This window comes from Lipotes vexillifer, unplaced genomic scaffold (genome assembly GCF_000442215.2).
Source record: "Lipotes vexillifer unplaced genomic scaffold, Lipotes_vexillifer_v1.1 scaffold168, whole genome shotgun sequence".
Classification (NCBI taxonomy): Eukaryota; Metazoa; Chordata; class Mammalia; order Artiodactyla; family Lipotidae; genus Lipotes; species Lipotes vexillifer.
In genome coordinates, this window is record NW_006773947.1 from 4,451,766 (window position 1) to 4,479,316 (window position 27,551).

The 27,551-nt window shown below is 42.3% G+C and overlaps 1 protein-coding gene across 1 annotated transcript in view; it reads right to left on the reverse strand.

The window, feature by feature from the left end:
• The window catches only part of COLEC12 (collectin subfamily member 12), a 44,389-nt gene extending 31,372 nt beyond the window's left edge, over window positions 1–13,017 (reverse strand). Inside the window, exons 1-3 of the mRNA XM_007448617.1 lie at window positions 12,900–13,017; window positions 3,324–3,422; window positions 1,536–2,582 (exon numbers count right to left, since the gene is read on the reverse strand). Coding sequence (XP_007448679.1) covers window positions 1,536–2,582; window positions 3,324–3,411 — 1,135 coding nt within the window. The 5' untranslated portion in view covers window positions 3,412–3,422; window positions 12,900–13,017. The remainder of the gene's footprint in view (window positions 1–1,535; window positions 2,583–3,323; window positions 3,423–12,899) is intronic.
• Window positions 13,018–27,551: the final 14,534 nt, after the last annotated feature.

Genomic DNA, 27,551 nt, shown 5'->3' on the forward strand with positions numbered 1-27,551 from the left:
CTGCAGCTGGGTGAAACCCTGAGCAAAGGACGCACCTGAGCTGTGCCCAGATTCCTGACCACAGAAACTGTGAGATGAGAAGTGGGTGTTTTAAGCTGTTGAGTTTTTAGTAATTTGCTATGCAGCACAGAAAATGAATACAACCAATAAACCCATCTAACTGGGCTATAAACCAGCACTGATTGCTCCATCTTGTTCAAGGGTATCACTGCCAAGTGCCTTGGTGAAATCCAGATATGCTATTTTGCATTCTCCTAGTTTAAACAATATACTAACTCTGTTAACGTGAGGAAATAAGATTAGGTTCACCAGGCTTCTTCTTAGTGAATTCATTCTGATGATTATTGCATTCCTGAAAACTCAAAAATTATCCTTCTTATAATCTCTTCTCAAATTTTTCTTGGGCTTGAAGACAAATTCCCCATTCTACACAGTGTGTAGACTCTACCTTTATCCCCTTTTTTTGAAAATCAGGATTACTTTTGCTTATAGCCAGTCTCTTTTTGCCCTAAAATTCTCTTGATTTTAAGCTACATGAGGGCAAAGACCATCTGGTCTTCTTTGTACACCCCAGAGCACCGAGCACAGCATCTTCCACTCAGTACTTTCAACTTAAACCCTGTGAAAATAGTTATGACTGAAAATACTATTAATATATGGTTGCTGCAAATCTTCAGAAGTAGGCTTAATCTAATCCAAAGACTTTCAATTTATAGGGATGATCTGGTTGAGAGCAAAACTCAGATTTTTATGTAAGTCCATTATTCCCCTCCTCCGTGGTGTTAACAGTTACTGTAATGGCCAACCATCCATCTGCTCATGACACTTAGAAGTAGGAATCTGTTAATGGTAACTCCGTGATCTAAAAGAATTAATCTTCCTTCCAAAGGAGCCTGATTTATAATGGCACTGAAATAGCTAGGCACTAAGAAAATCCAAGTTAACCAATCTTTCATCCCACAAATATTTAATGGAACACATTTGAGCACGGTCCACAAATTCTTAGTTATGCTTCCTTTCAAGAAATGGAGCTTAATTCCCTTCCCCCCTTGGGTGTGGGATGGACTTAGTGACTTGTTTCTAAATTAGAGAATGTGGTGGAAGTGATGGTATGTGACTTTTGAGGCTAGGTCATAAAAGGCATCGTGGCTTCCTTCTTTCTGTTTCTCTTGGATCACTTGCTCTGGAGGCAGCCAGCTGCCATGTTGTGAGAACACTCAAGCAATTTCACATGGTGAGGAACTGAGGCCACCTGCCAACAGCTGACAAGCCAAGAGCCATGTGAATGAGCATCTTGGAGGCAGATCCTCAGCCTCAGTTAAGGCTTCAGAAGACTGCAGCCCTGGCCAATATCTTAACCACAACCTCATGAGAGTTACTAACCATCTAGCTAAGCTAAGCTGCTCCTGAATCCCTGATCCATAGAAACTATGAGATAATACAATGCTTATTGTGTCAAACTGCCGAGTTTTAGGGTCATCTGTTACACAGCCATAGATAACTAATACAAACACAAATTCAGAATTTTCGCTTACCTTGTAGTATTGTAAAATTCTTGATGAGCTGACCATGCTTGGAGTCCACCAGCTTCATTTCTTCCATAATCACTGATAAGTTGGCCACTTCAGTGTCCAACCTCGACCTCATCAAATCTTGTTGCATCCTGAGAGAAACAGAATCCAAACGGATGTTGGCCAGTGTGTTATTCAAGGAGGTCAGATCATCCGTGTGTTTGGTCAGCGTATCCGTGCACGTGGTCCTGACTTCATTCAGGTTGCTGGTCAGTGTCCGTAGGTAGTGGGCCGTGTAGCTAATATTGCTAATGATGTTCACAATGTCGGTCTCAAAGAGCTGGAAGCGCTCCTCCAGCTGGCTGAACTTGACAGCCGTTCTGTTCTCTGCATCCCTGTGTACATCCTGCAGATCTTTCAGGTTCTGCTCATTGGCTTGGGAGGCCGTAGTGATGTTGTCCATCTGCCCTGCAAAGGAGCTGAGCTGGCTGTTCATGTCCTCCAGGGTGTCATTGTTGGCTTTGGCCAAGGCAGAGTTATTGGCAGCCAGCGTCTGCAGGCTCTGCACTTTCTCCTTCAGCCAATCCGTGTCCTTCTTGGCTTGAAGGAAAACCTGCTGCAGGTTTTGGAAGTCATTCTTGATTCGCTGGATTGCCTGGCTTGTGTCATCCAAAGAGCGCTGCAGATTTGTGATGAGGTTCCTTTGCTGCACCTGGGTCAGGTTCAGGTTGTTGAGGTTCATGATGACCACGCTGTGAGAATACATCTGGCTCTGCAGGTTGCCCTGAAGCACACTCGTGTCTTGCTGCAGATTTGTAACATAGCCGTTATATGCCTGGAGGGTTTTGTTTACAGTGGTGATGAGGAAGGAGTTATTCTCCAAAGTTTCTTTCAGCTGACTCTGCTGGTCCACCAACGCATCCCCGCTCACCTGTAACTTCTCCAGCGTATCTCTGTTCTTGCTAGTCTTTTCTGTAATCTCACGAAGTTGCTGACGAAGATCCAGAATGTCTGACCTGAAGGTGGAGAGTTCTGAGTTGGTGCTGAGAGCTTTCTTCCCAGTTTGGTCCCCTGAAATAAGACATGTGTGTTACTCAGATTTGTGGGATGGAGAAGTGTTCAGGTGAGGTCACAGATCCCAGAGACCTAACTAGAATGTGCTCTATTTCATACATAAAACTTGTGGGATATGCAGACTGCACTGCAGTAGTAAAATCCATATCTCTGTTAAAACTGGGTCCTCAGAAATTGGAAAGGCTACTGAGTACTAGGACAGACTAACTTGGGTGAACACTTATCTCAAAGGAGGGGGAAATTTCCTGATTCTAGAGCACTGGGAAGGACGTCAAGAAGGCAATAACCTTCCGTTTAATTCATCAAAATTCCTTTTTAAAAAATTGAAAAAAATCACAGGATAAGAATAGGCTGGGATCTTTTATTTTTTTTAATTAATTTCTACAATTTTTTGTGAAGTTTAAAATATTTCAAATAGGAATTTACTGAGTGTTTCATAAAAGAGCTTTTAATAAAGGGTATTTGTGGTTTTTTGATCAGGATTGGTCTTCAGGTTTTATGTGGCACATAGTAGTGTTTGCTGGGGAGCGGAATTCAACTCCAAAATTGGTCCTTAACTTTAAAATTTTAAAGTCTTTGAATTAAATCATGAGGAAAGATTCAACACACAACATGAAAGTTTAAAGTCTTTCTGGGTGAATGTGAATTTAGAGCCATGTCATTCTAAAAAGCTGTGGTCATTTACATAGAGTTGAGTTAGGGGAGTCAACTTAATAGTTCACTCTCATTGCAGATTACCTAATTTTTTCAAGTCGCTTTCCACTGCTGTGAGCTTGTCATCATAGGTTTGGCGAGATGTCTCCATGCCACCTGTAACACTGTCCATTTTCTCTACAACTGAGATTTGGAAATCAATGGATTAATACACACACCTGCCCATATTTTATCTTTCAGTTTCAACAAGAGAGCATTTCATTACAGAATAAAGGAAACAGAGTGAAAGAAAAAGAGTATAAAAGAAATCAAATATAGGGAAAAAGCCATTCTTTTAGAAAAATAAGTAACGTACTTGTTGTAAACCCCGGTGGTAGTTTACTTGGTTGAGAACTGTATGTTCTTAAAAGCTGTTCTCAGGACTCTGTATTGGCTTGGAGATTTTAGAAATTGTATGGAACTCATTAAATATTTTTTGTATTATAGAAATCCTCAATCTGTGTTATTTTTTATATTAACTTCCATAGGTGGAGGCATAACACAAAATTTTGTCACTGATCAGACTCCCTACCATTCTTGGTAGGTGTAACTCGATTATATGGAAGGAGATTCCATGGCAAAGAAAATCTAGCTCAAGTCTATACATAAAGTTGTTGTAAAAGGGATGCAAAGTCAAGGGGTTTTGCTACTCTCTGTCATGAGTTCATCACTGAGGCTTGAAAATCGGCTTCTCCGTAGTGACAAGTGAATCTCTATCAGTTCCCAAGAAGATGCCTAAGTGGGTTTCCAAATAATAATTTACTAAGAAGACTTTTTTCCCAGCATTTTCCTGATTGTACATGATAGGGAAAGTTAGTAATGCAGTGTTAAAGCCACTGGCGTTATTCGTTCTCAGAAGGCAGTAATTCTCCATGGTTATGAATTTAAGTTTACCATTCTAAAATGTCTGGGAATTGTCTCCTAAGGCAAAAGAAACAACAGCAAATATAAACAAATGGGACCCAATTAAGCTTAAAAGCTTTAGCACAGCAAAGGAAACCAGTGACAAAATGAGAAGACAACATACTGAATGAGAGAAAATATTTGGAAATGATATGACCCATAGGGGTTAATATCCAAAATATATAAACAGCTCATGCAGCTCAATATCAATAACACACACATGCCAATTAAAAAACGGGCAGATTGGGCTTCCCTGGTGGCTCAGTGGTTGAGAGACCGCCTGCCGATGCAGGTGACACGGGTTCATGCCCTGGTCCGGGAAGATCCCACATGCCACGGAGCAGCTAGGCCCATGAGCCATGGCCGCTGAGCCTGCGCGTCCGGAGCCTGTGCTCCGTAATGGGAGAGGCCACAACAGTGAGAGGCCCACGTACCGCAAAAAAAAAAAAAAATAAATTTTAAAAAAAAGGGCAGATTTATTATACAAACACCAAACTTACTGAATTATACTTTATTGTAAATTAAAATAGAGAGTGAATATGTAACATATATGTATACACACACACACATATATATATCTTTCTTTAAATTGATTTATGGCATCCTCAATGCTTCCCTGAATTCCAAAGCTGGAGTGTCAGACTCGCTTTTATCTATTTCCTTCTCTTTATACCAGCCTTCATCTTTTGTATTATTGGAATAAAAATATCCAGGTCACTAAGCTCTAGTCTATAAAGAAGAAAACTCTTACTCTCCCTAACAGTGATCCATCCTATGTCATAATCTCTTTCGTCTTCTACCTTCTCTAATATTGTACCTCTTCATATAAATGAAAACCTGATTCCTTCCCAATAACACCACTTCCCTGGAGGTCCTCCCTAGTGGGGACTGTAGGTATTGACATAATTGTTTACCTCTGGCACATCTTGATCCTTATCTTTGAAATATCTTTTAACCCTTTCCTCCTTTCGAAATCAGCATCACCCAGTTTTACTCTACTTTTCTATCTTTGAGGCTATAAACCACAGAACTTCAAGACATGGTGTACCTTCTCTCTGATTTCAGCAACTTTTTCTTCTCATCCTTTCAATGCAACATTTCTTGAGACTTCAGTGTTTCCCTATTCATCTGGAATGGATGCATTTCAACAACTGTCTCTTGTTCCTTACAACTCAAGCCATGTCATTGTAACTCATCTTCCAGGAGATTGCCCCCCGCCACCAAAAGAAAATCCAAACAACCAAACAAACAAACAAAAAAACAGGCAGAAGATCTGAACAGATGCTTTTCCAAAGAAGATATGCAGATGGCCAACAGGTATGTGAAAAAAATGCTCAACATCGTTAATCATCAGAGAAATGCAAATCAAAACCACAATGAGATATCCCCTTACACCTGTCAGAATGGCTATCCTCAAAGTCTACAAATAACAAATGTTGGCAAGGATGTGGAGAAAAGGGAATCCTACTACACTCTTGGTGAAAGTGCAAATTGGTGCAACTACTATGAAAAACAGTAAGGAGGTTCCTCAAAAAACTAAAAACAGAACTACCATGTGTCCAGTGATTCCACTGCTGGGTATATATATGAAGAAAATGAAAACAATAATTCGAAAAGATACATGCATCCCAATGTTCACAACAGCATTATTTTACAATAGCCAAGATATGGAATCAACCTAAGTGACCATCAACAAAAGAATGGCTAAAGAAGATGTGGTATGTGTGTGTGTGTATACATATATATATATATATATATATATACATATATATACAATGGAATATGACTCATCCATAAAAAAAGAATGAAATTCTGCTATTTGCAACAACATGGAGGGACCTGGGGGGTATCGTGTTTAGTGAAAAGTCAGACAGAGAAAGACAAATAATGTATATCACCTATATGTGGAATCTAAAAAAATAAAACAAACGAATATATATACACAAAACAGAAACAGACTCACAGGTATAGAGAACTAATGTTTACCAGTGGGGAGAAGGGAGGGGAGAGGGGCAAGATAGGGATTAAGAGATACAAACTATGTATAAAGTAAATAAGTAACAAGGATATATTGTACAGCACAGGGAAATATAGCCATTATTTTGTAATAACTTTAAAAGGAGTATAACCTATAAAAAAATTGAGTCACTATGTTGTACACCTGAAAATCAACTATACTTCAATAAAAAAATAAAGATAGAAAAAAATAAAGTGTACTAAGTGAAAAAATAAAAATAAAAAATAAATGTCAAATAAGAGTATATCCCTCCAGAAGTAACTGCTGTGAGATCCAACCTCTAGCAGCTTGGGATCAAGTCTGACTGTCCCTCTTGGTATTGATAGCTTTTTAAAAAATAATGACTAATTTTTTAAGCATGAATATGTTTTATATATTACTTATCAGCCAATGGACCCAGTCTATTTTATTCAGCAAGCGTTCCACCCACGTGGGACTGTGTGAGAAGATTCTCCAGGCTCCCATCAGGAAGCAGAAGTATGTTCCCACGCGTGGAGAAGCTGGAGAAGCTCGTCGTGCTCTATCTCAAGCTTCTATATAGTCTGGTCATAATGAAATGTGTGCTTTGCACCAAACGCTCTTTCTCCCCCAAGCCTTTCCATGCATGATTCTCCCCACCTAGAATGTTCTTCCCTGGCCTCTTCCCCAAGCTAAGCCCTCCTTGCTCTTCAAGACTCAGCTGGTCACGTCCTGTGGGAAATCTTTGCTGAAATTTATGTTGCAGGGGTCTCTCTCCCGGTTATAGGACTCTCGTCACTGTGTTGTCATGGTTTCTCTACTCTAAGACCCTTTAGGGCAGGACAATTTGTGTTGGTTTTATCTCCAGCTCTTAGCTCAGTGTGTGGCGCGTAGTAGGTATTCATCACATACTTATTCATTACACCGTTTATTTAAATAAATGAGAATCTGCCTGCTGGCTGCTGAGGCCTGTGGAAAATATCAACTGAGCTAGAGGTTATGCAAACAAACGTATAAACCAACCAATGCAGGGAGGCCTCGACACTGGCAATGAGTATGGCATTTAGGTGAATAATTATCGTTTTTTTAAGATGACTATATAAACACAGAGGTATAGTTATAATAATCTGAGGGTTGTCTGATAGGCATGCACATTCCTAAATCCCTGGAAAATGGGAAGAACAAAATGTTTCATCTGCATTTTAGCAAAGCTACCCTTTAAAAAAAAATACGAATGTTTACAAGTTTAGGGTCAGTTTTGATCCTCAAATCAAACACATGCCTCAGTCTGTCCTCAAACCACGTACAGGATCTTAAATCCTGACCTTTTTTCCTGGAAGCCAAAGAAACCTCTGAATATGCTGACAGGCAGTCATTTTCTACCCTCTCTAATTTTTCTTCCATTTTACTTTTTAAAAACACAGAACTGTCGTAGACAGATAATTCAGGTTTGTATAGAGTAAAAGGAATAAACACATTCATTAAAAAAAACCCAAAAACCTGTTAGGTTTCTCTTTGGTGCTAGGAAACTCTTTGCCCCGCCCACAAGGATTACGAATTGGTTACATGCACCACTGCCTGTGTGTCTGTGTTTAAAAACACAGGATCTGGGTATAAAGCTGCAAACTTGAGGGCTGCAAAACTGGCAGCTTGCTAACTGCTTTAAAATACTAGACTGATGGAGATCCAGAAGTAACACTTGCTGTAATAGCACATAGCATTTTTGCTGTTTTTTTTTACTCTTAACTCATTAGCACAAATTCTGTCAGGAAAATAGTGGCAGACCATCCTCTCTGACCCTGGAAACTCCCCATCTTTGGAGGGAGACCTCAGTTTGTAGATTGTTCTCATATGAGGAAAACAAACATGGAACACAGAAGGGTCACGAGCAGTCTGTTTTTTCACAGGCTCCCCTTTATTGGAAAGTGTTTCTTGACAGATTTTTTTCTTCAAAGTATCATTGCTTTAGGTGTCATATCTGAAGTGTTGCCCTTCTTTAAGTACCCAAAACTCAATTCTCTAGGATCATCCGACAATAATACCTTTTCTATAAAAGCATGTTGGTATCATTCCTTGGCCTAGGCCACTAACCTCCTTCTCCCTCGTCTGGATTCCACCCGTCCTTTAAGGTCTATTCCAAATCTCACCAGCCCATCGTGCTAAGCCTTGCCTGATGATCTGATTCCACACCAATGGACCCTTTATCTGAATGGCAATAAAAACAGCCTCTATGGATTGCCTACTCTTTGCAAGGTGCACTGCATCGTCACTGCAGTTAATCCTTATGACTGCTGTTTTACAGATGAAAACACTTGAGGCTCAGAGATGTTCAGTAACTTGTCCCAAAGATTATTATTTTTAATTTTTGGGGGGGGTAAAAATCTGCACTTTACTTTTTAAATTTTAAAATGTTTATTATTTTTTTGGCCACACGGCATGCAGGATCTTAGTTCTCTGACCAGGGATTGAACCCATGCCCCCTGCAGTGTAAGTGCGGGGTCTTAAACATTGGACCACCAGGGAAGTCCCTCACACAGCTTATAAGTGACTAAGTGGGATACCAGGCCAGGAGATCTAACTCTAAAATCCATGCTTGCTCTGTAATTCCACATTGCCCTTCATCCAGTATTTCTTTTTTCTAAATATGGTTTCTTCCAAGAAAAGTCCCTTCCGGGGAAGGACTATGTCTTCTTTATCTTCCCTTTACAGTCATCATCCTCAGATGTTTACCAAGTATCTTCCAGGTTTGTGGCCCAGAGCTGGACATGGAGGATCCAAGAGACTTAGCTCATGGCCCAGGCCTTGAGAACATGGAACAAGAGCAGAGCACAGAGCTCCTGCCGGGTGCTCACGAGGGTCTGTACCAGCCTGACTGTGGTCCTGAGGGAGAAACACGCCCCCTACTGGTACCTGGGACTTCCCAGTAATACGAGTTATGCTCCTTGGTGATGTAATAAAGACATTTCTACCTTGAACACTATTTCATATTATGAAAATATAGAAGATCTTGTTATAGGGTGTTATCGTGGATTCTGACAACAGCTACACAGTGTGATCTGATGCACATCTGAAAGCCTACTTATCCAGGTGTAACTGCTACCTTGGCAGAGCCAAGCAGCAAGGCAGACATTTATGACTAGGAATGTTGCATCAGAGGAGGTTCTTACTGAAAAAGATTCAGATGTCTGTCTTTCATCTTTATCCTAATTACCTTAAGGTAGATGCCTGCTGGGCAGGACCACAGAGTAGGATTTTCCTGTTCAGGGAATGTTCTGGAGGAAAAATGACCCACTGAATTTAGGAGGTGGCTTCTGTCATGGAAGCTTCACTGACCGATGATAAAGAGTCCAGGACAGAGGGTGCACCAAGCTGTAACTGTCTGAGAATGTGCTTTCTGTAAAGTGGCTGACATGCCTCATTGTCACAGCCAGTGTACTGACCTGTCTGGGTGACTCAGCAATCCTCTGACTTGATCAGCAAATTCTCTGGAAGGAGCTTAAGTTACATCCTAACTTGTAGCTGCATAAGTGACATAAAAGGAGAAGTAAAGAACAGTTTTGAGGAAAACACCATGGAATTGCCTTTGCAAACTCTGATAAATAAAGGAGTTTCTATTTTACTTCCTTCCAACTTCTCCTCCAGAGACTCTTTTTTCACTGAATATTCTTTTTTGTTTCTTTCTTCCCTTTTTTTTTTTTAAAGTGGAGCGAGTTCCTCCAGACTTCAAAGGGAGATGTGTGAAGGGAGAACTTATCTTTCTGCCTCTTACCATGTTGGGTCACCAGAATCTTATCAGCAAGAAAGAGGAATCACTGTTCAAGTAAAGGGAAAACACACCTGGAAAATATCAGCATTTTAGCTCATTAAGGCTGTGTTTAAAGACAAAAATTGCATGTTCTGTTACCTTATTTTTGTCAGTAGAAGCCTGAGGGATGGGGACCCTGAAGGAGGAAAAGAGGGGCCTCCAACTTGTCTCACTCCCTCAATCTCTTCGCCCTTCATCCTGGCGAGATACACCCCAGAGCAGGCCAAGTAATCTTCAGGATTTTAAGCTTCTAGGTAGGGCCTGAGTTGCAGCAATTGGCTTAGAGGTCCCTGGGCATTGATTGACTGCCTTTATAGAAGTCGGCCCTAATCTACAATTCAACCATCCAACTATCCATCCATCTTCTCATAAATTCATTCAGTAAACTTTATTGGGTAACTGTTACGTACTATGAGCCAGGTGCTAGTGGGAGATATGATAAATAAAAGATAGTCTCTTGTCTTCGTGGACTTACAGTTTGGGCGGTGAGACAGACCCACTGGCCATAATGATATAATGTGACAGGGACTAAGAGTAAAAAAGGATGCCATGGGGCAGGAGGGCACCCAACTCAGCTTTCAGGGGCTTCTTGCAGTACATGTGTCTGAGGGAGACATGAAGGGAAAGAAGGAAGAGAAAGTCATAAAGAGAAAGGTGGAGAACAGGGAAAAGGTGTTCCAGGTGAATGGGCCAGCCCACACAAATATGCCAGAGCAGAGAAGGGCTTTCTACTGTCATAAAAATGGAGGAAATATCTGTACTTTAAAAATAAAGCCCCCTATTTTGTATCTTTCTGTATAATTCTTAAGGCATAAAGATCCTAGACCTTATCTTTTTGCAGAGGTAAAAATGACAAAATACCATACAGAGCTATTTCTTCAAACCTTTCTCATCTCTCTTTACTTTTATATCACACAGTGCTGAGCCCTAAAGATACCTAATTAAATGACTGTTTGATTTCAAGCATCTCCTTTATGTGAGTTCACTAGGAAAAGTTGTGAAGTGAGTAATGACCTAAATGACCCAGTAAAGGAAGACAACCAGGCTGAATTACCTGGGACATAAAACACCTTCCTTTTCCCCACTAGGTTTCCTCCCCCGCCTCCCTCTGTCCAGCCCCGCCATGATTTAATAGCCTTTCTTAACACTTGCTCTGTTAATCCTTAGTTAGATTAACTCATCGCAAATGGATAAAATGACCTGGTAATTTTCCAAACTTCCATTGCCTAAGTTCATCAGTCAGCCCACTACAGGATGCACACAATTTTCCATGGAAATAGCCTTAAAAGTGGACTTAACAAGCCTTGACTATACTGAGTATTTTTAACATGTTTTGCCATTCTCATAGCTAGAGCTGTAAAAACGCAGTTATGAAGAACCAAAGAACAGAGAGATTCAGCCACTCGCTACTGGGACCAACCTTAGGACAGGTGGCTCAGTTACATCATCTTTGCTCATCGCAATCACCTTGAAGAGTGGCATTATTATTGCCATTTTACAGATAAGAAATCAGAAACACTAGGGGTTATGATTCATACCCAGGTTACACAGCCGTGCAGAGGATTTAGCGTGATGCCCGGCACGCCAGCGAGCACTTAATAAACATTCACAATTGCATTACAAATGGTGGACTCAAGAACTGGACCGGGACCGTCTGGCTCCAAAGCCCATTCTTATTCCAGTACATTGTTTTCTCAGGAAACCGATAAACACTGGGAGAGCAGTGGGAGGAGTTACAAGCTGGAGGGAATTCACTTTGCATCCTTCTGTCCCCAGGTCAAGTCTATGGGGCAAGGAACAGAGAAGGGAACATGTGGGAATTCTCCACTGTTAATCTGTCAGTGCTGAGGGAAGGCAGAGTGAAGATCAACAAACCCCATGTCTGCCTCTTGCTGAAACCAGACATCACATCTATCTCGCATGTCTCTGTGAGGCTTCCATGGCTGTTTTCTTTTTTTTAGATAAATAAATAAATAAATAAATTTATTTAGGGCTGTGTTGGGTTTTTGTTGCTGCACGCTGGCTTTCTCTAGTTGCAGTGAGCTTGTGGTGCACGGGCTTCTCACAGGCTCTAGAGTGCAGGCTCAGTAGTTGTGGCACATGGGTTTAGTTGCTCCACAGCATATGGGATCTTCCCAGACCGGGTCTCGAACCTGTGTCCCCTGCATTGGCAGGCGAATTCTTAACCACTGCGCCACCAGGGAAGTCCCCCATGGCTGTTTTCTATAAAAGGGGTTACGTAGTTTGTGATTCCGAATCAGGGCGCCTTCTACCTGCGATGTCTGGAACGGGGGGTGGGGGGAACCAACCTACTTTGCAGATCTGGAGGATTCAGGCAAAAATCCTCCACTGACCTTAAACCAGACATGTTGAAAGAATGCCTGATGTGCCATAAAGTACAGTTGAGGTGGTGGTGCCACCTCTGTGTTTAATTTCTACAGGGTGGTATTTTTATGGGGGTATATAAACAGTGACCACAGTAAATGTGCTGAAGAGAAACAAAAGGGAATTAATTGGCCAGTCCCTAGGTGAAGTAAGTCGTATCTCTTGGAGGTCTTATCCTCTGTCAATATAGTTTTCCCATGTGCTGACTCCAGGGTTTTCGTGGGGCCTCTTAGAGATAAGATGAAAAAAGACAGAGGAAGAGGGAGTATTTGGAAATAAGTAGGAAAAAGCAACAAAGAGGAAAAAATTTTATAACTCATAGAGGACCATGATTATGGTTGAAATGACTCAAAAGGAATTGCTACTTCTCTCCTTTCAGGTCCCACAGCTACAAGAAGCTCAAGGCACAAAGATGGAGCTTAAGATGTTTAAGTTTTGTTGGCAAGAGTTATGTTAATGAAATACTTCACACTTGCAAATGTACTTGTTTTTTCAGGCTTAAATTAATGAAAGAAAACTTGCTATTTGGAAGGAAAAAGGAAAGAGTACTTACCTTTGTATCCCAAAATGGCTACTGTGATTGTTAACAAGGCACACAAAATGTATAATAATATGATAGAAAACTTCAGTGCCCAGTTATTTTTACATTTGGTACATTGTGTTCCTTCCTGAATACCTGTAAGAAAAGTCAAATCTTAATAATAGTAACCAAAAACACATTTCAAAAGTATCTTTTTGCATTTTGGTTCAAATACTATAACTAAGAATATAGTTTTTACATATGCCCTACTATAGGATGAGTGGTATTTTAAAATTAAACATACTTGAACAACACAAGCACTTTAAATCTCACCATTATATTATTATAAACGTATTTAATGACTTGAAAATAGAGAACTTTGTCTCATAGAACAGTTTCAAGATCACATTCCATTATGATAATTATAATTTCAATAAAGATCTCTACATGACAAGAGATTTAAAACACCCAAATCTACTTGTGTCAGCCATTATTGGACCTACAGTAATTCAGACACAACCAACAACAACAACAAAAAAATTGTGACTGGGGCTTCCCTGTTGGTGCAGTGGTTGAGAGTCTGCCTGCCGATGCAGGGGACACGGGTTCGTGCCCCGGTCCGGGAAGATCCTGCCGCGGAGTGGCTGGGCCTGTAAGCCATGGCCGCTGAGCCTGTGCGTCTGGAGCCTGTGCTTCGCAACGGGAGAGGCCACAACACTGAGAGGACCGCGTACCGCAAAAAAAAAAAAATTGTGACTTGTCCCTTGATGTTTGTTTCAGTGGTGTGCTCGAGCTAGTTCCTACTGGCTTGCAAGAGTCAATTGTCAAATTTGTAGGAATTTTGGGAACTGGTTGTTAAACGGTTGGCAGCTTGAAATCAACCCTGGAGGGAGTATTTACACCATGGAAATTGGCAAACACTACAAATGATGCCCTCCCACACCCTCAATTGCTTTACCAGCATGCCACTAGCTATACTGTACTATAACCTATAGCAGAAAATATAGGTAAGTTTTATGATTAAAATGCTCCATATATAACCATCTTTGTACATTACATATATACAGAAAACAGACATTGACCCTTATTTAAGTTATCACAGTGATTTAAATAACAACTAGGGAACAACCAGAAAAACCAGACATTTTTGATGAGAGGAGGTAAATTTTTAGTGCTCACAGCTGAACTTTTTGAAAAACATTCTAGTCTAAGTGGTAAACCACCAACACTTCTGCAAGTGACTCCAGAAACTAACCCATAAAAAAGGAACTTGCCATCGGACTGATGAGAAACACAGGAGACATAGACTCTTGACACTTTAATGTGAAAATCACATTGTAAGGAGTATCGTGAGAGTCTTCCTTTCCCTATGTGTGTCTTACTAATAGCGTCTCCCAGGAGCAACAGCACACAAAGGACTGATCTTCTATGATTGTGCTCAATAACTTTTGATGGGTAAATTGTGAAGATTAAGCCACAGCTGAAGTTTCTCTCCTTTGGTTTGTAATTTTATGCATTGTGCCCTTCTTCAGTGAAAAGAGTTCTTCAGCTGTGTTTAATGCAAAATGATGAGAGAAACAGCATAGAACAATGACTCAAATTAAGTTTCAGGGTTTAACCAATCTCTCCAGTGTTCTGGGCTATACACCCAAGGGGAGGGGGCTCAATCTGTCTGTTCCATGACTTAGAGCAATGATTCTCAAACTCCACGGTGCACTGGATTCACTCGAAAGCCTTGTTGAAACACAGCCTTTCTAATTCAGGAAGTCTGAGAAGGCACCTGAGAATCTGGATTTCTAACAAGTTCCCAGGGGCTGTGATGCTGCTGGTCTGGCCGCCATGCTTTAGAAGAGTGCTTCTCAAACTGTCAAGTGCTTACAAATCAAATTTTTGAAATGGAGATCCTGATTCAGCAGGTCTGAAGCAGGAGCTAAAATTCTGTATTTCTAACAAGGTCCAGGAGATGCTTCATTGGAGGAACACATTTTGAGGAGCTACGGTTTGTTTTAGAAGATGGTCATATGCTGGATCAACCTTGGTTAGCCAATTCCTTGAAGGTAAAGCTGTAAAGTCAGACTTATTGATCAAACAGACCTAGAGTTAATCAGCTTTGCAGCATCGCAGTTTTCTCATTTCTTTGACTCCTTTTCCTTTCCATCCTCCTCCTTCCATTGCCACCTGGATGTTTCAGTGCCATCTCTCGTGTCCAAAACTGACCTTGGTACTAGCCCTGCCAAACCAGATCTCCAGCTTTCACCCAACTTTTTTATTTCCATCCAACCTCAATACTCCTACCATCCCAATCCCCCAGGTGGTCAAACTCAGACACCTTGAAGTCTTCTCGTATACTTATTCTCTAACTCAATAGGTCATCAGACCCTGCTAATCTTCCTGCAGATATTTTTGTCATGATCATCTCATCCACAGTTTACTGATGTTCGCTTACTGCCTACACTGTGCCAGACTCTAATATAGGTACTTTACATAACCTTTAATTCATATAATAACCCTTCAAGATGGCATGGTAGTGAGAGCTGAAATGACATCCCATAGACATCACAGCCAGGATTCGAACCTGGGCCTGCCTGACTCCAAACGCCATAAACTCTCCCCTACGCCACGGTGCCTCTCTAGTCAAGCTTTCCTATCCATTTCCACTGCCACCATCCTAGTGTGAGATCTTCTGATCTCAGTGGAAGATTCCTCTTCCATTCCCACTGGAATCCAGCCTCACCCTGTAACAAAATACTGCTGACCTCATGATGATGCCAAAAAGAAAAAAACAAAAACAAAGAAAACTTTCAATCGTTCATCCTTAACTAAAGGATGTGTGCGCGCGCGCGCACACACACACACACACACCACACACACACACACACACACCTGCTCATAAGCTCTCTATAATCTGGCAGTTCAAAATGAAACAAAGACCCGTTATATCCAGTTAGAGTGAGCACATTTTTGGAATTGGGAGTGGGGGAAGCACAGGTAGACCCAGAGATATGCCATATCTCATGTTCAGAAAACAATTAACTTGCTTTGGTGGCAATTGTAAAACACAGAAGGAGGACAGACCCAGGGATGCTGTGGAAAGATTGGATGACACTTTTAGGGTTGATGGAGGGTTTCATTCCTTTTGGATTTTAGGACTGTGGTGGGTGAGCTCTTTATGCCTCTCCAGGGCTATTTCTTTCATTCCATTGGAAGAGCCTCAGAAGATTTGGTCAGAGGGCAGATGATGATAGATAACAGAATTTGGGGCTAGAGCATTGCTTAGAGGTCATCCGGTCAAGCATCATTGTGTTACTGATGTGGAGAGTGAGGCCAGCGAGGTAAAGCAGAATCAGAAGGAACGTGCCCTGACGTCCAGTGCAGGGGTCCTTTCCTCCCCTTCTCACCATGGGTGCTGGCGCTGTGTTTGCCACTGGACATCTTGTGCATGTGGTCTTCATGCAGATCTGCTCCCAGACAGTTGTCACTGCTTCACATGCTGAAGAACAAGGGTCACTTCCTAGTGACACGCATTTCTCGTTGCTGGCTCTATCAGCATTTAATCAATATCAGATGGCACCGCCTGGTCTCCCGTCCTACTTGACACAATTTCTCCGTCTTGTTTTTTCTCCCTCCCAAGACTTATTTTTCATAAGAATTCTGTTTTATCTTTCCCTCTCTGCCCTCCACTGGGAGGACATCTGGCCAAACATACAGATGCCTACTACAAAGAGACCCTGCTGGCTCACGTAGCTGGGGGACCCCCTCCTCCTTGAACCTAGATGGTCACAAAAAACATTCAAGAGAGACATCCCCCTGTTACCAGCCTTTGTAGTGTTTGTTTTCTTAGCATTACTTTCCAGAGACGGGGGACTCTGTTCCCATTGCGAGGGGCCAGTAGGAAGGGCAGGGAATGGATCTGCAAGGCTGCAGATAAGAGATTCTAGGTCAGGAAGTGAAGCAGTTTGCCCCTCACCACCGAGAGAGCCAGCTTATCACAAAACCTGGCCCATTCGGCACATCTACAATTCAGCAGGCCACAGGCAGAACGTGCCTGCAGGACCCATGCCCTCCCATGGGTTACCCCTCCTGCTCTATCCCCACTGAACTCAATGCTTGGCTTGTGTTCTGAATGCATTTTCCAGTGTCCAAGTCTTTATTATACAAAAAACATCGGGGAGGCCAAAGGAAGCCAGAATCACTCTGGTTAACTCCTTGAGTATTCTACGAAGTTCAGAATAGGCTGACAGTTTGGTCCCATCCCCAGTGTGCAAACTCAAAGTTCCCTGTGTTGCCCTGCTTCCAATAACACGTTTTAAGTAAGAAGATGGGGGTCAGTGCGGCCGCCGATCAGGGCATGGGGAGCTAGTTGGAGAGAATAAGTGAGAAACACTGCAGGAATGACAGTGCAGAAGGCCAGAAAAATTCACCAGCAAAGAGAATTCCTTTCTGCTGTGGTTCTCCATAAAGAGCCCTCCCAAGCTCTGTGGTTCTGGCCCCAATACAGTCTGTTTTGCCAATCATTTTGGAAAACAAAAGAGTTTCCTTCACTATCATATTTTTCTACTATCACCAAAAGAGGGCTCTCTGTTAACATGGATGCGTGCTGATCAGCGCCCTTCCTCCTTAAGTGAAGGCTGGCGCTAGTGGGCGAGTGCACGGCACTTTCGGGCTGTCTTAATTATCATAAATGTCCAGAGCTCAGTGGTGTTGCCATAAAGATCATGTTACCATAGAGAAGCTTCAAAAAGCTGGTAGACTGCAAAATCCAGAAAACCACAGGTTTTGATCTGAGTTTTGCAGTGACCTTTTCATGTGGTTTTTTAATAGTTACTAATCTACTGCCTGGTGGCATATATTCCCATAAGCCCATGAGAATGATTTGGCTCTAACGGTAAAACTGATGATTCAAATACATTCCTATCATTAAAATGCCCTCAAAAGCAACAAAACAGTAAGAGTTAACATCTTAGTTAGTTATTTGGATGTTGTGTAACATCACTAGAACAGAAGTTAAATACATAAAACACTTTATCCCACAAATAATTAGTTTTTCTTTATTATAAAGGCTATTTACTAAATGATGGGATATGGATTTATTTAGGTTTTTTTTTTAAGTATTAATGAGTATTTAGTTCCCCAAATACAAATCCCAGCCCTGGACAACTTATTATGCCAAGTTTCTTAAATAATGTAGAGAATCATGGTAACAGAAAGAGGACAAGAATTAAAAATAAAATCACTTTCTGTGCAAAATAAATGAAGCCTCACAGCACCGCTATATTCATAAAGATGCATTCAAACCAGAAAAGTGACTTAGAACAGAGTTTTATGAATTTGAACTTGTCAGCATTCATCCTGAGCTTATACTAATATTCTGCACATTTACCAAAGGTATAGTTTCTTTTGTTAAAAATTTTTCATGTATATATTAAAAGAGGCAGCCAGTTCTGGTTTGGTTTTAATGTAAAAAATCTATATTTATTATTTGTTTAAAATTTATAATGTATACCCTGCCTGCTAAAAAAGAACTGTTAGAGGCAAAAGCCAGATAATGATGCCACTCAGAATATATAACATCTGCCAGAACGTATAGTGTCTCAAAAGAACGCCATTACTTTCTCTTTGTGGTTCTTATAATAGGAAATCCTTTATTATATGAACTGTACACAAATGCCTTCAGTTCTGAGGAGCGGAATCCTAGGTCCAGGAGGAGTTCATCCATCACATCTCTTACATATGTCCCTCCTGGCTGGCCCCTTCCTCCTGGCTCTCTTCCTATTCATTTTATTCCATGGGCACAGAGTGAACTGTCAACCATCCTAATGATACACTTCAGCAGCCCTGACTAACTTCATTATCGGCACCACCAAACAATGTCCTTCTGTGATTAGACGCTGAATCTTTTAATTAAAAGGACACATGAAAATTTGGCTCCAGCTTGGACCATCAAGAGTCTGTCATATAATTGAGCTGGACACTTAGACTGCACAGGTATTTGGAGGAAAGCCACGAGATATTTGTTTAGTGGATGAGAGTTTGCTATTGCTGCAAACTCGAAGAGGAATTGGTAAGGATGGTGGCCAGTCTTGAGTACCTGATGTGTACCACGTCCCCCTGCCCAGCTACTTACAGTCCCTTTAATAACCCTGCCAAGTAGGACTTTTGACCCTGATTTTATAAGTTTTTAGGAAAAGTGGGGGTCAGAGAGGTTGAGCACCCAAGCTAGTGAGTGGCTGAGCTGGGAGCTGAACCCAGATGATCACAAGTTGCTTCCCTAAGCTTGTTGACCTTCAGAGGTGGAAAGCAAAGCAAAGCAAGGAGAAGGAGGCCTAATGAGATAAACTGTAGAAGGTGGACAGGCTAGACTTGTAGAAGTGTTCTGTCAAAATACAGGAATGCAGAAACATCCTTTCAAATGTTGACAGATAAGCCTTTCTCAGAAATGAGCAGGAAAATTTAGTCTCCAGGAAGTTAACTATTACAGGCCTGAGGTTTCTACAGGCTGTAATTTCTCTTCCTATTCTGTGGTGACATACTTGAGCAGCAAGTTAATTCCACCCTGAATAAATCCTCGTTATCTCTGTGAGAGGTCACGACTGGCTTGGAGGTTTGGCTGGTAAGGTCTGTTAGCCCCTCAGGGGAATCATCCCCCAATGGTGGTGAAATTTCTGGGATGGGGTGGCCTAGGAAGAGAAGGTAGCTTTATAATTTCAAGGCAAACTATGAGATATGTAAGGGCTTTGAGCTTGAAACCAAAACAAGTTGGTTGCCCCTACTGAGTTTTCTTCTGAAGTCTAGTTCACTGAAAAAGGAGCCTCAAAAGTCAACGGTGCACTCATCTATGGACCCAAATAATTGTTGGTGCTTCAAGCCTGCAGGAGTTGGGAGAGAAAAGTTAGTGGAAAGGAAGGAGGTGAAAGAAGGATTTATTGAGTGGTAATAACAAATTTATCTAGCCTCTTAGCCCCCTTTTTAAAAAAACCTGCCTGGGGACTTCCCTGGTGGCACAGTAGTTAAGAATCCACCTGCCAATGCAGGGGACACGGATTTGATCCCTGGTCCGGGAAGATCCCACATGCCATGGAGCAACTAAGCCCGTGCACCACAACTACTGAGCCTGCACTCTAGAGCCCGCAAGCCACAACTACTGAGCCCACACGCCACAACTACTGAAGTCTGCACGCCTGGAACGTGTGCTCTGCAACAAGAGAAGCCACCACAGTAAGAAACCCACGCACCTCAACGAAGAGTAGCCCCCACTCGCTGCAACTAGAGAAAGGCTGTGCGCAGCAATGAAGACCCAATGCACCCCCCCACCCAAAAAAAAACCTGCCTGGAGTACTTTGGAAAAAAACAATTCTTTTTACAAATACCAGCTTGACCCCATGGTTCAGAAATCCACTGCCACAGTAGCAGCTCCAGGTGGCTCAAAGTAGATACCAAGAAGCTCACCACCTAGCATCCTCTGACCATCCAGGTAGGTCCTCAGAACCTCACAGCCTGAGGACTTCAGCGGTCACCTCAGCCAGTATCCATCTTACCAGTGAGGAAACTACAGTCCAATGAACTTCTCTGCCCTCCAGGCTGTCCTGGGCTTGAGGACTCAGGTCTCTGGATTCTCTGCCAAAGTTCTTTAGACCCCAAAACATAGCCCACCATACTTCTTTCTCACTACATCCCATTTATTCAAGAAACAAGGATGGAGCACCTAGTCTGTACCAGGCGCTGGGTAGAATGGTGAACAAATCAGACAACAATCTCTGTCCTTATGGAATGTACACTCTGGTGGGAGGATATTTTAATATGTTGGAAGGTGCTAAAGGCTATGGAGAAAAATAAAGCAAGGACTGGACAAAGGGAACGTGGGAGAGGAGGTGGATGGCAGTGTAAGCAGGTGGTCAGAGAAGGCTTCGGGGAGTAACATCGGGGCCAAAGCTTGAAGGAGCTTGGGGTGCTGGGCGGGGACCTCATGGTGCAGCCTCATCGTCTGCCTGTCTCCTCTCTACGTCTTGAGATTTGCCCCCCTTCTCCCTGCAGCACTCTTCTCTCTACCAAACGACTTCTATTAAAAGCTGTTTAATTTCCTCACAAATTTCCTCCTGGATGAACCCTCTTCTAATAAGCCTCGCCCCGAGCCCAGCTGGGCCTGGACCCCTTCAGCTCCTCTGAGGTTCACATTGCATAAATCTATTAGGCTCATTTGTATGGTTTTCAAGTAATTTAAATGCCATCTCCCTGGCTATGACCATGGTATGGGAATGTAATTGTTCTGCTGTGCTGCTTTTGCATTTCTCTGAACAAACCAGACCCCTCTCATACCCTGTACGCCCTGCAGATTCACGAATATGGGCCTGAAGTGTAGAGCCCGCCACGGGCAGACGGGCTCTGTCACCCCCTCAGCCAATCCTAGTCAAACAAACTGGCAGCAGCACCAGGTGTGGGGATTTCACAACCTTCTCTCCCACTCTGTGTCCAGGCTCCTGGGTGATGGGTGATGGGTGACACGCTGAGCTCAATGTCCTGCAGGTTAGGGTGTAGACGTCCTGAGAGAGGCATTCAGCTCAGGGCCTGACAGTCAAAACACAGACATACAGGACACCTTCCAACCAAACACTCAGGAACCCACGGCTAGAAAGGAAGCATTTTCTTTTCACCACTGGGGAAGAGGTGTGCAGTGGGATTTACTAACCAAAGAAATGCAAGCTGTTCCCAGAGACCCTTCCCAGCTGCAGGGCTACAGCTCTCATAGAACTAAACCTGACAGGGCAGAGGTGAGAAAGCAAACCCACAGTCCAACATTTGCCTCGAGGTGCTTGCTTTAAAAAGTGTCATTTTAGGGCCGCTGAACTGAGCGGGCAAGTCTCAGTTAATGATAGCATATTTGTTGTCAATTACTGAGGCAGTGTTGGGGCATGTGGAAATTATGCTTTGGAGCAGGTGCTGGCGGAAAAAAAAAAAAAGACAACCCACTATCTCTCACATATCTACTTGACTTTTTTAAAACCAAAAAATGAGTGTTTTGATGAAAAATAAAGGACCTCAATGTAAGTGAAAATATCAATCAGCCTGACAGACACTCCTCATTCCTGTATGAATATGTGTTTTTTACTTTCTTCAAGTGAAGATGATAGTTGAGGACACTTAAATTAAGGGAAAAGTGAGCCAGACAAGGTGACAGATTTTCCTGTTGGCGCTTTAAAGTAATTATCTATTCCGTGGTGAAGGTATCCTCCGTTCTGAACCTCGATGAGAAGTCGATTTGAAATGACTCAGATGAGGCGGAAAAAAGTAGCTAGTAAAAATGAGGAAAATGAGAAGGCTCTATTTTATAGACCATGGGATCAGGGGTGAAGGGGGTGTGGCCCCCAGATTCAGTGAAGAGCATCTGTTCACCAGCTTGGTATCCGCACTTGTTATTAAAACTGGACAAAGGACGGAAAGAGGAAGAAATCTTTTCGTGGAGCAGACAGCCCTGGCTGTAGAGGTCAAAGGAATGAAACTGAAAAATATTAAGTGGAAAATCACTACACCAACAAGAAAGAAGGCATGCAACCAATTATAATTAAAAGTAAAGTAGGAGAGCGGCTTCAAGATGGCAGAGGAGTAAGACGTGGAGAACACCTTCCTCCCCACAAATACATCAAAACTACAACTACATGTGGAACAACCCCTACAGAACGCCTACTGAATGCTGGCAGAACACCTCAGACTTCCCAGAAGGCAAGAAACTTCCCATGTACCTGGGTAGGGCAAAAGAAAAAAGAAAAAAACAGAGACAAAAGAATAGGGACAGGACCTGCACCAGTGGGAGGGAGCTGTTAAGGAGGAAAGGTTTCCACACACTAGGAAGCCCCTTCACTGGTGGAGATGGCGGTAGGCAAGGGGTAAGCCTCAGAGCCATGAAGGAGAGCGCAACAATAGGGGTGCGGAGGGCAAAGCGGAGAGATTCCCGCACAGAGGATCACTGCCGACCAGCACTCACCAGCCCGAGAGGCTTGTCTGCTCATCTGCCAGGGCGGGTGGGGACTGGGAGCTGAGGCTCGGGCATCGGAGGTCGGATCCCTGGGAGAGGACTGGGGTTGGCTGTGTGAACACAGCCTGAAGGGGCTAGTGCACCACAGCTAGCCGGGAGGGAGTCCGGGAAAAAGTATGGAGCTGCCGAAGAGGCAAGAGACCATTGTTTCCGGGTGCGCGAGGAGAGGGGATTCAGAGCACCGCCTAAACGAGCTCCAGAGACAGGCACGAGCCGCGGCTATCAGCGCAGACACCAGAGACGGGCATGAGACACTAAGGCTGCTGCTGCTGCCACCAAGAAAGCCTCTGTGCAAGCACAGGTCACTATGCACACCTCACCTCCCGGGAGCCTCTGCAGCCCGCCACTGCCAGGGTCCCGTGATCCAGGAACAACTTCCCCGGGAGAACGCATGACGCTCCTCAGGGTGGTGCAACATCACACAGGCCTCTGCCGCTGCAGGCTCGCCCCGCATCTGTACCCCTCCCTCCCCTCGCCTGAGTAAGCCAGAGCCCCCAAATCAGCTGCTCCTTTAACCCCGCCTTGTCTGAGCAAAGAACAGACGCCCTCAGGAGACCTACATGCAGAGGCGGGGCCAAATCCAAAGCTGAACCCTGGGAACTGTGCGAACAAAGAAGAGAAAGGGAAATCTCTCCCAGCAGCCTCAGGAACAGCGGATTAAATCTCCACAGTCGGGCTTCCCTGGTGGCGCAGTGGTTGAGAGTCCGCCTGCCGATGCAGGGGACACAGGTTCATGCCCCGAGAGGCTGGGCCCATGAGCCACGGCCGCTGAGCCTGCGCGTCTGGAGCCTGTGCTCCGCAGCGGGAGAGGCCACAACAGTGAGAGGCCCGTGTACCGCAAAAAAAAAAAAAAATCTCCACAGTCAACATGATGTACCCTGCATCTGTGGAATACCTGAATAGACAACGAATCACCCCAAAATTGAGGCAGTGGACTTTGGGAGCAACTACAGACTTGGGGTTTACTTTCTGCATCTAATTTGTTTCTGGTTTTATGTTTATCTTAGTTTAGTATTTAGAACTTATTATCATCGGTAGATTCGTTTGTTGATTGGGTTGCTCTCTTCCTTTAAACATTTTTTTTATATATAAAAATTTTTCCCCCTTTTTCTCTTTTTGCGAGTGTGTATGTGTATGCTTCTTTGTGTGATTTTGTCTGTATAGCTTTGCTTTTGCCATTTGTCCTAGGGTTCTGACTCTCCTTTTTTTTTTTTCTTAGTATAGTTTTTAGCACTTGTTATCATTGATAGATTTGTTTTTTGGTTCGCTTGCTCTCTTCTTTCTTTTTAAATTTTTTTTATTTTTAGTAATTTTTTTCTATTTTAATAACTTTATTTTTTTCTTTCATTCTTTTTTTTCTCCCTTTTCTTCTGAGCTGTGTGGCTGACAGGGTCTTGGTGCTCTGGCCAGGTGTCAGGCCTGAGCCTCTAAGGTGGGAGAGCCGAGTTAAGGACACTGGACCACCAGAGACCTCCCGGCCACACGTAATATCAAATGGCGAGAGATCTCCCAGAGATCTCCATTTCAATGCTAAGACCCAGCTCCACTCAACGACCAGCAAGCTACAGTGCTGGACACCCTATGCCAAACAACTAGCAAGACAGGAACACAAACCCACCCATTAGCAGAGAGGCTGCCTAAAATCATAATAAGGTCACAGACACACCAAAACACACCACAGGATGTGGTCCTGCACACAAGAAAGACAAGATCCAGCCTGAACCACCAGAACACAGGCACCATTCCCCTCTACCAGGAAGCCTACACAACTCACTGAACCAACCTGAGCCACTGGGAGTAGACACCAAAAACAATGGGAACTACGAACCTGCAGCCTGCAAAACGGAGAGCCCAAACAGTACGTTAAGCAAAATGAGAAGACAGAGAAATACACAACAGATGAAGGAGCAAGTAAAAACCCACCAGACCAAACAAATGAAGAGGGAATAGGCAGTCTAACTGAAAAACAATTTAGAGTAATGATAGTAAAGATGATCCAAAATCTTGGAAATAGAGAAAATACAAGAAATGTTTAACAAGGACCTAGAAGAACTAAAGAGCAAACAAACAATGATGAACAACACAATAAATGAAATTAAAAATTCTCTAGAAGGAATCAATAGCAGAATAACTGAGGCAGAAAAATGGATAAGTGACCTGGAAGATAAAACAGTGGAAATAAATACCACAGAGCAGAATAAAGAAAAAAGAATGAAAAGAACTGAGGACAATTTCAGAGACCTCTGGGACAACATTAAATGCATAAACATTTGAATTATACTGGTCGCAGAAGAGGAAGAGAAAAAGGGACTGAGAAAATATGTGAACAGATTACAGTTGAAAGCTTCCCTAATATGGGTAAGGAAGAGTCACTCAAGTCCAGGAAGGGCAGAGAGTGCCATACAGGATAAATCCAAGGAGAAACATGCCACGACACATATTAAACTATCAAAAATTAAAAACAAAGAAAAAATTTTAAAAGCAGCAAGGGAAAAGCAACAATTAACATACAAGAGAATCCCCATAAGGATAACAACTGATCTTTCAGCAGAAACTTTGCAAGCCAGAATGGAGTGGCAGGACATATTTAAAGTGATGAAAGGGAAAAAACTACAACCAAGATTACTCTACCCAGCAAGGATCTCATGCAGATTTGACAGAGAAATTAAAACCTTTACAGACAAGCAAAAGCTAAGAGAATTCAGCACCGCCAAACAGCTCTACAGCAAATGCTAAAGAATTTCTCTAGGCAGGAAACACAAGAGGAGGAAAAGACTTACAATAACAAATCCCAAACAATTAAGAAAATGGTAATAGTAGCATATATATCGATAACTACCTTAAATGTAAATGGATTAAATGCTCCAACCAAAACACATAGACTGACTGAATGGATACAAACACAGAACCCATAAATATGCTATCTACAAGAGACCCACTTCAGATCCAGAGACACACACAGACTGATAGTGAGGGGATAGAAAAAGATATTCTATGCAAATGGAAATCAAAAGAAAGCTGGAGTAGCAATTCTCATATCAGACAAAATAGACTTTAAAATAAAGACTATGGGGCTTCCCTGGCGGCGCAGTGGTTGAGAGTCCGCCTGCCGATGCAGGGGACACGGGGTCATGTCCGCAAAGCGGCTGGGCCCGTGAGCTATGGCCGCTGAGTCTGCCCGTCCGGAGCCTGTGCTCCGCAACGGGAGAGGCCACAACAGTGAGAGGACCGCGTACCACAAAAAAAAAAAATAAATAAATAAATAAATAAATAAAAATAAAGACTATTACAAGAGACAAAGAAGGACACTACAGAATGATCAAGGGATCAATCCAAGAAGAAGATATAACAATTGTAAATATTTATGCACCCAACATGGGAGCACCTCAATACATAAGGGAAATGCTAACAACCATAAAAGGGGAAATCGATAGTAACACAATAATAGTAGGGAACTTTAACACCACACTTTCACCAATGGACAGATCATCCAAAATGAAAATAAATAAAGAAACATAGGCTTTAAATGATACATTAAACAAGATGCACTTAATTGATATTTATAGGACATTCCATCCAAAAACAACAGAATACACATTTTTCTCAAGTGCTCATGGAACATTCTCCAGGATAGATTATATCTTAGGTCACAAATAAAGCCTTGGTAAATTTAAGAAAATTGAAATCATATCAACTATCTTTCCCGACGACAACGCTATGAGACTAGATATCAATTACAGGAAAAAATCTGTAAAAAATACAAACACACAGAGGCTAAACAATACACTACTAAATAACCAAGAGATCACTGAAGAAATCAAAGAGGAAGTCAAAAAATACCTAGAAACAAATGACAATGAAAACACGATGACCCAAAACCTATGGGATGCAGCAAAAGCAGTTCTAAGAGGGAAGTTTATAGCAATAAAATCCAACCTCAAGAAACAAGAAACATCTCAAATAAACAACTTAACCATACACCTAAAGAAATCAGAGAAAGAAGAACGAAAAACTCCAATGTGAGCAGAAGGAAAGAAATCATAAAGATCCAATCAGAAATAAATGAAAAAGATATGAAGGAAACAGTGGCAAAGATCAATAAAACTAAAAGCTGGTTCTTTGAGAAGATAAACAAAATTGATAAACCATTAGCCAGACTAACCAAGAAAAAAAGGAAGAAGACTCAATTAGAAATGAAAAAGGAGAAGTAACAACTGACACTGCAGAAATACAACAGATCATGAGAGATTACTACAAGCAACTATATGCCAATAAAATGGACAACCTGGAAGAAATGGACAAATTCTTAGAAAAGCACAACCTTCTGAGACTGAACCAGGAAGAAATATAAAATATGAACAGACCAACCACAAGCACTGAAATTGAGACTGTGATTACAAATCTTCCAACAAACAAAAGACCAGGACCAGATGGCTTCACAGGCAAATTCTATCAAACATTTAGAGAAGAGCTAACACCTATCCTTTTCAAACTCTTCCAAAATATAGCAGAGGTAGGAACACTCCCCAATTAATTCTATGAGGCCACCATCACTCTGATACAAAAACCAGACAAAGATGTTACAAAAAAAGAAAACTACAGGCCAATATCACTGATGAACACAGATGCAAAAATCCTCAACAAAATACTAGCAAACA